Genomic DNA, 15820 nt, shown 5'->3' on the forward strand with positions numbered 1-15820 from the left:
CTCGCTCTCTTACTGCGCGCTGATAACCGGATTTTCTGAGAGGTTTCTCACAATGCTGAAAAACACAATGAGCTGATCCACTCTGCTCAATGTGCTGCTCAATGTGAACTCTGGCTTTAGAAATTTGCCAAGCACGCTTCTTCGTTTTATTTTTTCTTCTCATCAGTAGAAAACAAAAACGATCATCGTTCGTCCAGTCCGGCACGAAGACACACCGCCTGCTGCAAGGAAGAAAATAACTCATAAACAAGCAACAGCAACAACACAAAAGAAATTCGGTTGGGCTCGGCCTGCCGGCTGCCGAGCAGCGATGACACGAAAATCTGTTTATAATTCTGTTAAATTGTACACGTATGGACGAAGATCAGACTCATTTATGATACAGATTTTTTTTTGTGGCAACGGTGTTCGGCAGCCGGCAGGCCGAGCCCGCCCAAATTTCGGCTTTGTTGTTGCTGTTGCTTGTTTATTGAGAAAGAATTCGCTTTCGTTTGTTGAATTCAGCGTTGTGGTGGTATACTGGTACACATTGGGCAGCTCAATGTGCTGAGGGCTATCGTTGCGTAGCACAGTGATTTGCTTCGATGTGGCACATTGATGGACAGCTAGCTCAGTCAGTGCTCGGTTTTGCTCTCTCAATGTGCTATGGAAAAAATGCACATTGAGCTCATTGTGTGAGCGAATGACACCCCTGACTATAGGTAGTACGAAACAAGTCCTCATGAAAATTTGTTTAAGAAAATACGTACTTATGTAGAAAAATGGACTTCTCATTATGCCTCGGGTGCTCGTTATGCCCTCATCTCCCCTACTCTAAATTTTGAAAGTCTTTCTTAAGTGTGATTTCAATTTCCATGAATATATTGTACTGAAAAATGAACATAATTTTGATTTCTTCTGTGGAGTCGAGCCTGCTTATGGTTTTGTGCCAATTTATAAATTCCTCAAAGCATTTTTTCCGCTGAACAACTTCGTTAAAGACCGTAACATTGTATTGAAAAAATTCAATTGACATCATTGCTGTGGCCTCGCAATGATTTCAAGAAAAGTAGTCATACAATACCTCGTTAGGCATCTAGCAGTGATGTCAATTGAATTTCTTGTTTTTCAATGCCAACAGACATGCCCCCATTCAACACCTAATAACTTTTTTGTCTAATGAGATACAAAATGACAGTTTTGCACAAATTTGTTCAGCGAAAAATTTCCTTAAGAAAATTCATAAATTGGCACAAAAACAATTAGCAGGCTCGATTCCACAGAAAAAAAAACAAAAATGATGTTGATTTTTGATTAAAAATATTCAATTTTCCCACACAAACATAAAAGTTTAAATTTACTCTTGTAAACGTTACTTGAAAATTTTGCAAAAAAAAACCATGGATGAGTTTTAAACAGAAACGAAGCTTTTTAGACCCCAAGGTTTGAGAAATTCAAAAATGACATAAAATCGACCGGGAACAATTACCGACAGTTCCAGCTCTATCAACAAACTTTATCCAATCGTAGACCAAAAGGGAATGCTGCGGGTTGACAGTCGTCATCAAGCTGCGATAGATATACCTTCGTCAATGAAATTTCCTATCATTTTACCGGAACGCCACCGGCTGACGGAACTCATCGTTGCCAGTTTCCATGAACAGCATTTTTACGCAAACTCCGAGACAGTGGTTAACGAGCTACGCCAGGTTTATCACATCCCCAAGGTAAGAGTCGTCGTCAAAAGGATCGTACGCAACTGCCAATGGTGCAAGGTGAAGAAAGTCCTTCCCCGCGTTCCTAGAATGGCTGCACTCCCCACGCCACGGCTGGCAACCTTAGTGCGTCCGTTCACTTTCGTCGGTTTGGACTTATTCGGACCTCTAACAGTCAAAGTCGGTCGAAGCCAGGTCAAGAGGTGGGTAGCGTTCTTCACCTGCCTGACGATACGAGCGGTCCACGTAGAAGTTGTCCACAATTTGTACACGCAGTCCTGCATCATGAGCATCCGACGGTTCATCGGGCGCAGAGGACCTCCTGCTGAAATCCACTCCGACAATGGCACCAACTTCTACGGAGCCTCACGAGTTCTACAAGAGCAGATGAAAGCAGTTCACGACGATCTAGCCACGACGTTCACCACTAGCACTACCGAATGGGTCTTCATACCACCAGGCACCTCCCACATGGGCGGCTCGTGGGAAAGAATGGTGCGGTACATCAAAACCTCAATGGAAGCGGCAAACGGGAAACGAAGCTTAGACGACGAAGCGCTGTTGACCTTGACCATCGACGCCGAGTACATGGTGAACTCCAGACCACTGACGTACATGCCATTGGAGTCGAACGAAAGCGAAGCCCTCACTCCAAACCACTTTCTCCACTGCAGTTCAAAGGGCATAAAATCGCCTACAGCCCAGCCAACCAACGTCATGGAGGCGCTACGCACAACCCTGGGGCAGGTAAATCAACAGTTGGACATCTTCTGGCACCGATGGATCCTAGAATACTTGCTGACGCTAACTAGCCGCACCAAATGGTTTGGGCAGGTGACGCCAATAGCCGAAGGGAACCTGGTCGTTATTATCGATGAGTCGAAGAGGAACAATTGGGTTCGGGGCCGGGTTGTCAAGTTACTTCCGGGGGCTGATGGTAGAGTTAGGAGGGCGTTAGTACAGACTTCGAAAGGGGGCTCATTAAAAGGGCGGTGGCAAAACTGGCTATACTAGATGTGGCGAAAGACGGTAAAGCTGATCCCGACCAATCGGACGATCAGCGTTACGGGGGGGGGGGGGGATGTTGCTGACGGAAAGGCTGGCAACCCTTCCTCAGTAGAGCAAAAAGCGCCACAAGGGACAACCAACAGCAAATGAGATGGAAGATTAAAACAAATGTCACTCTTTCACTTCTTGCCTTCATCTGAGCGGATCACCACGTTCGTTTCTAGTAAATTTGTTAACATTTCTTAATTCTGGAAGTAGGATTATAATTTGTTGATCTATTATAGTGCCTTACATCTACCACATAATTCCAACGATTCGATAAGTGAATTGATTAGAACAGAATCGATATCGGTGAGATTTATTTGAAAATTGTTAAACCTACCTAAGTTGATTAGTTTGCTAAAATCGTTGTTATTCTAGTTCTCAAATATCTACAATTTGTTACCCTACGATTCGTTACTCTACAATTTGATAACCTACAATCTAAACCGAAATTTGTAAGTAAACCTAAATAGTTAAAATAGTGATTATATCTAAAAATAAAACTATTTAAAGTTGAAGCCTGTTCACACCGAACCTAACCTCGTTTGAGTCGTGACTTGCTGGAAGGAATCGGTCCCACTAACAATCGTTCCCAACTTCTAAAGAGAAGCCGGTACAACTAATAACTCTCCCAGAGCCGGAATCAACATAACAGTAGGAAATTATAATTTAATGAGGGATTTTTTCGATGTGAGATGAATGTCAAGAACCATACTTTTTGAATACTTTTGAGAAAGGTTAAAAGATTTAAAGACGCAAGAAAAACTTCTGAATAATATGTTTTGGTGTTTTGTCAAATTTACGTAAGAAGCTTTTATAATAAACGGTGATTGGTATTATACGGATCAGTAAGGATATGTTTTAAATAATCAACTTAATCAAACCGAAAAAAAATCAAAAATCATTTTCTACCAACTTGTACTTAAAACTTACTCAACCTATCAAAGCCGTTCGCTATATATCCGTTTCGAGAAAATTTGCGTTGTAGTTTGATTTCGTTCTCCTGGCTGTAAATGTTAACTGATTTTGATGATATTATATTCATTGTGTAAGTAATTTATTCTAATTACTCAACATTTCAAAATAGAGTCGATATATATTACCAGGTTATCAGAAACTGGTTCAGAAAGTAAAAAGTCCGAAAAATCAATTCTATCTTTAAAATTCTCATTCTCTATCTTTAACTTCTGACAGCTTTTTTGTATTCAAGTGTTTCATTGATGTTTGAAATTGTCAAGAATTCATATATCCGACAATTTATAGATATGTTGGGGTCCAATGATAGATTTGACCGCTGTCTCAGATCTTCCGGTAGAAAAAATCTTACTTTTTAAAAACAACATCCAATTTTGATTTTGCTTAGCTGTATTTCATTTCCCAATGAACCGATGTTAAAAACTCAGTTTTTAATTTTTTGTCGATAATTTGGTCATTTTTTTTCCATAAAACATACTTGGTCTGTCAAAATTCTCAGTTCTTCAGTATATTGGAATAATGATAAAGATGTTTGAAATCTGCGCTTCGGGTCGTATTGACCTGAATAGCTTTGGAGGTTAATAAAAAATTCCATCAAATATTTTCTTAAAAAGAAAGCTTTATTTATAACTCTGAATTTGATGCACAATTAATTATCGAAAGTGCACGAGCAAAGTTATTCGCTATAGACTAGTAGAAACCGTAGCCCGCGGCGTAGAGGATAGCCTTTAAGTCTTCTAAGCCAGCGGGTATGAGATCGAATCCCGGTCACGTACTCATTCTGTGGGTTGGTTTTTTTAGCATTTGTAAGATGCTAGCCATCATATCTTCGAAACGCTTAGAGTTGAGAAAAAAGGAATCTCTTCGAGGAAACATCAAGTTTCATTGAGATCCTGTATGTGTTTGTTTTCGTTTTGAGAAATAAAAAAGTCTCATTGTGATCAGCAAAAAATACCGAAAAGTGAACCAACTACACTAATATAGTCACATAGGAACTAATTTGCAACTTCAATAAGTTCTGTCACGATGGCTCTGAATATGATTTTTTTTAAATATAGGTTGTAAAAATCCAAAAAAAAAAGTGTCCATTTGGTGATTTTTGTCCTGAATTTTCTTAAGTTCAAGAGCATTGAAAAAGAGTTTTTCCGAATTTCAAGAGAAATGGAATTTAAAGAGACTCAGACGGTAATTTCACGTGCCTCCGAAAAATCTATTTTTTTTTTTTTGAATGAATCTCGTGTCATTTAAATTGTTTTCTGCTATTCCTTCCACAGATGAAATTCTTCCAAAATCGTGGATTTTACTCTAACGATGTATCTTAAAAATGATCTCTTTCATTCGAATAATATTTAGGATACAAAACTAAATTACAATTCGTTAAGCTCAACTCCATACCCTGTTGTCAAACGACGGAGCCAGAAAGTCAAATCAAACGGCAACTTTTAAACACCTTCTAAAGAAGAGACAGAGGGATAATCGAAAGCCGGAATGAACGGTAAAACGGAAGTCTAGCGGTTTCCGGCAAGAGGAAATTTATTTTCAGCCTGTTTGTTTCCCAGCCTGGGGCGAAGCGAAGCGAGCACAAATAAGTATCGGTAGGAACGAATGCAATGTACTGAATGCAATGGATGGAAAGTTTGTTCCGCCATTTCTGTGCTTCTTCTCCGGCTTCGGAGGCTGTTGACTTTTAATAAGGTGCCTGCAAGCATCGGAGAAGAAGAATCGGAGAAAACAGTTTCCGATATTATAAATAGTTTTCAAATTTGTAGCGACAGGCGTAGAGAAGAGCATCGATGAATATTTATTCAAAATTACTTCAGTACCTATGCAGAAATTCAGTCTTGAAGAAAATATTTGAATAGAGATGAATTAAAAGTAGCTCAATATAAATGGTAAATTTGGCACAGCTACACATGTTCAACTAAAACGCGAGAAAAGTTGCAAAAGTCAGCGTCACTTTATTTATAGTGTCTCAAATTTGCAGTATTTTAAATTTTTAGTCTGGTATGGCTAAACTTGCTAAGCAGCAAACGTTTGAATTCATTTTTTTTTATTCTTAGGTAACAAACACTTTTTATACTCTGATTCACCACCACATTCCACAGAGAAAATAAGTTATTTACCATGATTGAACCATCATATTTTGGAAATTATGGCCACGAGGAAAAGTTAAAACATCAGCCATGAATAGCATTAATAAACTACGTAAAGCTGCAAATTAAAAGTTATTGCCTTATCATCAACCATTATAAAAGCGCCCTGAAACCACCCAAGGTAGGTACGAACATCAAAGCACAAAAGCAATAATCGACCGAATGTCACATGAATAGCCCGCCAAGTGGCGGATGACGACATTTTACGATCATAAATTAGCTAGGTCGTCCTGCTGGCCATCCACTCCGGAGAACGAGGGCATAATAAAGACATTCTTTGTGCCGAGAATGGCATCGCTTCAACACTTTTCCAAAAACCAGAGCGCGCGTTCCGTTTAGCATTTGCCAATATGGATGGGAACGTCCATCAGACATGGAAAAAGGTATTAGTCCTCCGAGGCTGCAGCAGCATAAAAAGTGTCCAATCCTGGCGGGGATTTAGGAAAGCATAAGCTGTAAGGTGCCTAGACGATGCACAAACAAAATCAAGCCGAAGCTGGAGGCCCCGACTGATCGCCATTGTCCTCGAAGCCATTAACTTGCTGGAGGGTATAGGGCTTGACAACAGAGCCTTGGCCTAGCTATCACCATACCATATCAGTGCGAAATCAACCGAAGTTGAAACCATAACAACGGGACAGCGCATGTCCCGAGAGAATTCCTACTCCCGATCGGCGATAATCGGCTGTACTCGAGCCGGGGGAATCTAGAAGAGAGGGCTATCTACCGGTGGCACCCAACAAGCGATGCTTATCAGTGAAATTTAATGATTGCGGTGACCAAAGGAGAAAATTTTACAAAGCTTAAAATAACAACAAAGAAAACATTCATTTCAAAACAATTATGAGTATTATTATGCTTTATGAAGCTACCCTAAAGTATCACAAAGCTACATATTTTAATAATTTTAATGCTTTAAAAACTGTTTTTGGGTGAATTTTGCACATGAATTGTTGGATTTTGTCCATCATTTCAAGTTTTGGTGATATGTCGTTTGAAAGATCGATAAATTTTGTTTATCTAAATCAGTAAAGGGATACTCATAAACGAACGAATTCACATATGTGTATAATCAAAAACTAAAATTTGATTCGAATCGACATATTATGTGAAATTATGCACAACTCTGAGACCTTTGAACCCTTCGACTCAGTCACGCCGTTTCCTGCCAGCGACAACAATTGTCCCAGCTCTGAGTTCGTCTATTATCGACTATCCTTCTCTGCGTGATGGAATTTGCATTTCCAGGGATCTTCGTTCTTGTTCTGCATCCGATACATCTGAGCCTATCAATGTTTACTAATTACACTAGTTTACAAAATTTTGAAAAAATCGTGAACTTAATTCACTGACCAACATTTTTAATGTAAAATCGGGCGCTGAATCCGAAAATGAAATTAAAAAAAATCTCAGTAGAACCGTTTTTGAGTTATGCTCCAAATATGAAATTTCGGAAAAATTAAAAAAGTTCTTGTACTTAGATTAAAATATCTCGGACGGCATAACAGTAATTTCAAATCTCTTTTTTGCATATTGAAGGTGAATAAATTTTCTATCGATCATCTGAACACTGTTTTTGCGTTTGATTAACAGTATTGTTGAAATTAGTGACTTTATGAGGAAAAAATTTATAAAAAACGCATTATTTTAGAGAAAATTTTGTTTCAACGAAAGTTTTTGACTCGATAGTAGCATTTAAAAAATCTGATTTTCTTTTGCGCTTGAATGTTAATTTAAAACAAAGATTTCAAGTGGTTATTTATCAAAATCGGTTGAAAATTGAAGAAGTTATGGCTACTTTACCATAACTGTAATTTTTGCAGTTTTTAATAATTTTACGAACCACAGTACACTTATCATAGTATAGGAAGAATGAAACATGATAAATCTCACTCGCTCCAAGTCAAAATTATTTATTAGCTTACCAGAAGGTCTCATGCCAAGTTTCAGGAAGATCTGACCAAAGGGAGGGGTTGCTTGAGTCTCAAACGTGAATAAAATTTTGAGGTATTTTGCCCGGAAGGAACGAAAAATACTGGTTTTTCATCAATAACTTTTTTCATCACTAGCTGATTGTTTTTTATGGTTGATTTTCTTAAAGCCTTAAATGAGACAAATATTTCACCCGAAGACTGTAACTCGATTGGATTTGAAACAAAAAAGTTATTGCGGTTCAAAGGCCGCAAATTTTGTCCAACACGCAATGAGTACTTTTTACGCATTGCGTTTTATATGACAATTTTCGACCAAAATAAAATCTTTGAACCGCAATAACTTTTCTGTTTCAAATCCAATCGAGTTACAGTCTTCGGGTGAAATATTTGTCTCGTTTAAAGCTTTAAGAAAATCAACTATAAAAAACAATCAGCTAGTGATGAAAAAAGTTATTGATGAAAAACCAGTATTTTTCGTTCCTTCCGGGCAAAATACCTCAAAATTTTATTCACGTTTGAGACTCAAGCAACCCCTCCCTTTGGTCAGATCTTCCTGAAACTTGGCATGAGACCTTTTGGTAAGCTAATAAATAATTTTGACTTGGAGCGAGTGAGATTTATCATGTTTCATTCTTCCTATACTATGATAAGTGTACTGTGGTTCGTTAAATTATTAAAAACTGCAAAAATTACAGTTATGGTAAAGTAGCCATAACTTCTTCAATTTTCAACCGATTTTGATAAATAACCACTTGAAATCTTTGTTTTAAATTAACATTCAAGCGCAAAAGAAAATCAGATTTTTTAAATGCTACTATCGAGTCAAAAACTTTCGTTGAAACAAAATTTTCTCTAAAATAATGCGTTTTTTATAAATTTTTTCCTCATAAAGTCACTAATTTCAACAATACTGTTAATCAAACGCAAAAACAGTGTTCAGATGATCGATAGAAAATTTATTCACCTTCAATATGCAAAAAAGAGATTTCAAATTACTGTTATGCCGTCCGAGATATTTTAATCTAAGTACAAGAACTTTTTTAATTTTTCCGAAATTTCATATTTGGAGCATAACTCAAAAACGGTTCTACTGAGATTTTTTTTAATTTCATTTTCGGATTCAGCGCCCGATTTTACATTGGAAATGACCTTCAGTTTACTGAGTTCAAAAATGCTGTAAACTAGTGTTACCAGAACTTTAGTGGTGTCAATTCCTGTTTGGTTGATTACCTCCTTGTCACGTCATGCTCCTACTATGAAATCATCGCCTTTACAGAAACATGGCTAAATTACCGCACCTTATCCAGTCAAATTATCGCCCCCTGAACAGCAAAAAGTCAACTAGAGGCGGAGTTCTACTTGCTGTCAAGTCTAGACTCCTGGCTCAGCTTATCGAAGACAGTTCCTGGAGCGTTTTGGAAATTCTTTGAGTCCGCGCTAATTCCGATGTATCCGCTGCGACTTTTTCAAACATACTGAACTACATAATCGACCGCCATGTTCCGAAACGTAGCTTATCTTCCAACCCACATACTCCCTGGGTCACTAATAAACTGCAACAACTGAAGACAACTAAAAACCGTGCTCTTCGAAACTTCAGAAGGCACAAGTCCCTTTGCATAAAGGAAGAATACCGCAAGCTGAACACGGCATACAAAAAGCAGCAGGTGTTGCTAGCATCAGCACATTCAACAACAAACCACGCGGCGAGACGGCAGTTCCTCCTGCTGCTGGGTTGGGTGGTAGATTTGGTGAGCGACAAAAAGAGAGCTACAGGATTTGTTTCTCCCGCAGCTACGTGAGGGGTGCGAGATTTGTACACCAACCTGTTGAAAACGTGGACCAAACTGGTTGAAATCTGGCAGCTTTCAGTAAATTCGAAAAACGTTGCTACAAATTTTCAAAACACCACACAAAATGTATGTCAATCGAAAGAGGAGATTCTAATGAATCTCTAGGTATATAAAAAGTGATCAATTTGAGTTCAAATTTTAGAGAAATCACGCTAACAAAATCGCGTAAACCCACCGACACGAGGGGGAGTTTGAAAAATGACAAAAAAGATGTGACTTTCATTACCATATACTTAACAACTGAAATTTTTGAGGAACCAACTATGTTCTACAAAAATAATAATAAAGTTAACGAAAAAAAACTAAAATTTGAGTTTAGAGAATCGATCCATTGGTAACCGAGATACAGCAATGCAAAGCCAAAATTGGGTGACTTTTTTGAAGTAAGAATTTTTTCTACCGAAAGTTCCGGGATAGCGGCCAAAACTTCCTTTGGACCACCAAAAATTTATACATCCATGGATAGATTTATTCTTGACAATTCCAAATATTATAAAATCAGCGCAATATTTGGAACCTGTCTCAAGTTATAGGCATTCTAAAAAGAGCTCTTTTTCGGGACTTTTTTCATTCGGAATCAGCTACTGGTGATTTCGTAAAATATTTCGACTTTATTTTTCAATATTGAGAAACTAGAATAAATTATCTATAGGGGAGATGGGGGCATAATGGCCACCTTAAGGAAAACGCTTATTTAACCATAGAGAACAGCTGTAATATGTGAATTACATCATTGTTTTGTGTTCAGACACTCAAATAGTCTATTGCCTAATTGGATGAAACTTGAAAAAGTAGATAAAAACGTTTAAAAATGCATTTTAAAAAATTTTACCGAAACCTGAAAACCAGTCACTGTAGAGGCATAATGAGAAACCCCCCGAGGCAGTATGAGCACCATTAATGAAGGCATAATGAGCGTTTTCTGCCGGGGAATCTAGCAGCGAATTCGACTCGATGAAGTCAACTGACTGATAGAGCTACAGCTTAACTTGTATCGTCTGAAGATTTGGCCTATTGGTTAGATGTCGGAGAGGTAATCAGTAGACTCGAGTTCGATTCCTGGTCGAGGTGATTTTTTTTTTCATTTATCATTCATGATCATGATTGCACTAAACTGTGAGGCGTAGATTCATCAAACAAAGCAATAACAAAATAATCTAGGTCTGTTTGTAGAATTCAAAGAATGAACATATGCTCATACATTATGTTTCTGGTGTTTTGTTTGACAGATGATGCTTTGATGCTATTAGCCGTATAATGTAACAATAAGAAAAAATCAATCATGAATGGTATGTGCAAAAAAAAAATCCCCTTGAACAGGAATCGAACTCGAGTCTACTGATTCCCTCTCCGACACCTTACCAATAGGCCAAATCGACAGACGAAATAAGCCAAACTGTAGCTCTATTATTCAGTTGACTTCATCGAGTTGAATTCGCTGCTAGGCTCCCCGGCAGAAAATGCTCAATATGCCTCTATTAAAAGTGCTCTATTCGCCTCTAGTGAACACATTAAAGTAAAAACGCGTTTTAGAATTGATTAAAGTGAGAAATCAAAAATTTTATGATGTTGAAAATTGAGAAACAATGTGTAGATCATGTTGCAGTGCGTACATTTCAGATCAAGATGATTTAAATGTCATTAAAGCTTATTTGGTGGTGCTCAAAAATTATAATATTTTCGTCACTTGAGAACCTAGCTGGTTATTATTTAATATTTCTGTAAAGATGAGAAGCATATTTCTTTTTTGGTGAAAAATTAATACTATGGATAGTACGCAACAAATCCTTATGAAAATTTGTTTAAGAAAATACGTACTTATAAAGAAAAAAGGAGTGCTCATTATGCCCTGGGTGCTCGTTATGCCCTCATCTCCCCTACAATGAATTAAAATTCATCGAAATCGGTCAATATTTGCGGCCAGGAGAACGTACGTAAACTGCAGGTTTTATCAAAAATAGATTTGTACGGGATTTTTGCGAACGGCTTTGGAAGGTTAAGGAAATTGGGTAAAAGGATATGATCTGAGGACATTTTTGACTATGTTGTGATCCTTATGAATAAACCAAATATTCTTCTGTACTCCTATTGTTTGTGTAAAACGCAAGCTTTAAACTCATTTTCTTTATACTTTACCTAAATAAACCACTTCTAACAAATTTACTAAAAAAAGATTGGATTTGAACGCATTATTTAAATATTAGAACTCATCGCTATTATCTGCAACATTTTGGAACACTTTAAGGATAAATAAAACTTTCAACATTTCTTTTGAATAAAAATCATGTTTTTTTATTGTAACAGAAGGAATTGTTTTCAACCTATGGCTAACTTTCCCATTACTTTATCGTTTTTTTCGCTACTGTTTTAAGTCATTAAAAAATTAAATAACGTTTTCTTCATCCCAACAATTTGAAATATTTTATGAAATCGAGATATATTCAACATCACAACCCAGCTTTGCAAGAATTTACTTGAACTATCTAACAGTTGAATTTAAATTTAGCTACGCCAAGGAAATAGAGATTATCAGGATACCATCAAAGTTCTCTTTGTATAGAATTTAAAGATGTGATTTAAACAATTTGAAGCTTTCTTGAAGCACCACTCAAAGATTATTTTCATAAAAAATCCTAGCAAAACCTTGTTACCAGCAACAACAAAAATTGTGATTATCGATCACTTGAGTAAAAACAGCAAAAATTTAAGGTCGCCATCGTATGACACATTTTCAGTAATCCGCAAAAAAAAAAGATATCTATTATTTAAGTCCCAAAAAGCTGGCCACATTGAACCTGCATTGAACCTAGAGGATAACTATCGTTTGTTATAGGCAAAAGCTTGCTTTAAAAGCGACATTTAAAATAAATAACAGCCATCGTCGAGCCATTTGTGTGACATGCAGTGATGGTAAATTTCGCCCGTCACGTTTGACCCGACTAGTTTTGTTTCATCAAACGACTGGCACTGTTCTCAATTGACGGAGCCTCACTACTCGCATGCAGGGTTGCCAACTGTTTTTCGAAAAAATCTGGAAGATTTTGAAAAAATGTCTGGAAATGTCTGTAAATGTCTGGATAGCTTACTATTGAAGGTGGTGGCCTTTTTTTTGGTCGTCAGATCTCAACATAACTCAGGGGCCGTTCACATACCACGTGGACAACTTAGGGGGGGGGGGGATGATAGAAATATTCACGCCTGTCCACGGAGGAGGGGGGGGGGGGGTAGGGATTGTCCACGTGGACATACTTACTTCCAATATATTTTCCAAAGGTGAATAAATACAAAGATGATTGAATCAAAATCTTAACATTGCAAAGCTTTCCAGTTTAAGATTAAACAATTTGTAGCCACTTGGAAGCAAATGATAAATATGATGATTTAGAAATCGAATTTTTTTTCAAATTATTATATATCAGGAAATGCTAGTTCGTGTTTTTTTTTTAAAATCAACCATTTCAAAAAGGCAAAAAGTCGTGTTTTCTAACTGTCAAATTACGTCTCGTTTAAATCTCTTTTTTCTGTCCACGTGGAATCTGAACGGCTCCTTATCGTTTATTTCTGTCTCTATCAGTTACATGATCTGTTTGACTCTCAGTTTAACATACAGTTGCGTTCAAAAAAGAATGAAATCGCGTGAAGCTGCGCATTCTCTTCCAACTTTAACGAGCTGCCATTTGTTTCTCGGTTGATATTTTTTCATGAAATTTTCACACAATCTAGTTCAATTATCTAACTAACTCTCTACAAAATTTGAAGTATATACAGTGACTGAAAACAAAGATACAGCTATTCCCTTAAAAAAGGAAAATTTCATTGAAATATCTCGAGATTTGGTCCTAAGATGTAAAAATGTTTGATCTTGTAACTGGCCAAGTTTCGTCAAAATCGATCAACGCGATCAAAAATGGTGCCGGGTAGAAAATGAGGTTCATTATCGCCCAACAGACGATTTCATTCTTTTTTGGACGAATGTTTGTATGGAAAACATCGTTTTCCATGTATTTTTGGTTTTTTCTTTAACAAATCGAAATTTAGCACAAAGAAAGTTATAAATTGATAAAATCTTCATTTGTGCTTCGTTTAGGATTAGAAAATGTTTCAACAGAGTTCAAAATAAGAAGAACAGAGTTTCAGAATTGACCTGCTAAATATTCTGATAAACAAAATTGATACAAAATTAAAGCGAGTACAGACCCCGTTCGATTTTGGCAACACGCCCGTACATTTTGTGTTGCCAAAATCGAATGTTGCCAAAATCGAACGGTTTTTTTTCTTAACTTTTTTTCAGTTATTTTTACAAAACAACTATGATTATTATCAAAAACGTTATTTTTAGTCAATTTACGACCATTTGTAGTAATTGTAGAAATTGACAAAGATACAGCAAATTTAGCGAAGCAATTCCAAATTTCCCTTTTTTAATAGCTGTATCTTCGTTTCCAGTCATTGTTCAGAATTTAAATTTTGTAGAGAGTTAGTTAGATAGTTGAACTAGATTGTGTGAAAGTTTCATGAAAAAATATCAATCGAGAGAGAAATGGCAGTGATCGATCTCGTTTATATTGGTCACCTTAGATTTATGTAACCTTATTGTTTTCCGAGAACCCCTTGAACTGTTGCTTTAATGAATGTACCTAATGTTGCCAGTTGTTTATTGTTAACGTTAATCTTTTATTTATAATGGGCGCGAAAAGTTGTACTTAAATATGAAATTGAAATAAAATCTCTCTTAAGTTTTGATCATCAATAAGACAAGATGTCTTTTCTTACGCTTCCGAAGGTCTGGTCACAACATTTGGTGCCGTGACCAGGATAGGGAAGTTTTCGCCAAGAGCCCGGCGCTACTGCTAAAGTGTTTAAGCTACCCTATTAAGTGTTCCTGACTCCAATTTCAATTGTTGTACAACATCCGTTCTGACGATCGCATCCATCAATCCTGCTGTTCTGATCATCCGGTCAGTGTTCACCGAAAATCCCATGTAAGGTACCTGGTCCCAAAGTGAAGCCCTCAACTAATCTACGTTAGCAGTTACGCTGTGGCACAGTTGTCCAATTCGCGAAAACCCTGTCAAAAATAAAACTCTCCAGCCTAATTCGTGCTCAACGACGAGCTACCCTGAAACCAATCCTGAATCTGGCTTTGTTCCCGATCAGTAGTCCGGCTCGGATGGGAAGCACTGGTTTGGTCCAACACCAGCCATCCGAGCATCTGCCGCACTGACTGTCCGGTCAGTGCTCGCTCTGAAGTAATTTAGAGTTAGAGTGCCGACTACTGATCAATTTGGTTGAAAGATCGCAGTCCCAACCTACATCAGTCATCCAAAGTTTGTGACATTTCAAATAATGCCAGATTCAAACGCACAGTCCCAGCCTTTCGTGGAAGGAAGCAACCCGGATGGATAGTACTGGCGTTCAGGTCCTACGCCAGCCATCTGGGCACCTGCAGTACTGGCTGTCCGGTCAGTACTCGCTGCGGATGTACTCCGCAGTGTTTCTTCAGTTTTCACATAGACGATAATTCAAACTATCTCTCAATCCGATGGTCCCAAAATCCGATGGTGAGCAGCCAGATGTCCAATTTACCTACCATTTCCAAGGCATCATAATCCCGAGTCCAGCAACTATGGTCAATTGTTTGCTTGTTACGCCCGCTGAATTTGATCCAGTGAAGATGTTTACAGTGTTCCTGCTACAAATAGATTTTGTTTTGTGTGCTGTGTCTGAGTGCTTGTGTTGCAATAGCCAGAGTCAAAACAAAGCTAGGGCTGCCAATATTAAAACCTTCGTTTTGGTGGCCAGGATGATCGATCTCGTTTATATTGGTCACCTTAGATTTATGTAACCTTATTGTTTTCCGAGAACCCCTTGAACTGTTGCTATAATGAATGTACCTAATGTTGCCAGTTGTTTATTGTTAACGTTAATCTTTTGTTTATAATGGGCGCGAAAAGTTGTACTTAAATATGAAATTGAAATAAAATCTCTCTTAAGTTTTGATCATCAATAAGACAAGATGTCTTTTCTTACGCTTCCGAAGGTCTGGTCACAACAGGCAGTTTGTCAAAGTTGGAAATGGGTGCGCAGCTTCACGCGGTTTCATTATTTTTTGAACGCAACTGTACATCTACGAAGCATTTGCCATTATTAATAGCTTATTA

At 37.5% G+C, this 15820-nt stretch overlaps 1 protein-coding gene across 1 annotated transcript in view; it reads left to right on the top strand.

Moving 5' to 3' along the window:
• Nucleotides 1–15180, top strand: part of LOC129753006 (uncharacterized) — a 17931-nt gene extending 2751 nt beyond the window's left edge. The window contains exons 2-4 of the mRNA XM_055748797.1: nucleotides 1510–2631; nucleotides 14817–14908; nucleotides 15013–15180. Coding sequence (XP_055604772.1) covers nucleotides 1510–2631; nucleotides 14817–14908; nucleotides 15013–15180 — 1382 coding nt within the window. The remainder of the gene's footprint in view (nucleotides 1–1509; nucleotides 2632–14816; nucleotides 14909–15012) is intronic.
• Nucleotides 15181–15820: the final 640 nt, after the last annotated feature.

The sequence above is a fragment of the Uranotaenia lowii genome, chromosome 3 (genome assembly GCF_029784155.1).
Source record: "Uranotaenia lowii strain MFRU-FL chromosome 3, ASM2978415v1, whole genome shotgun sequence".
NCBI classification, from domain to species: Eukaryota; Metazoa; Arthropoda; class Insecta; order Diptera; family Culicidae; genus Uranotaenia; species Uranotaenia lowii.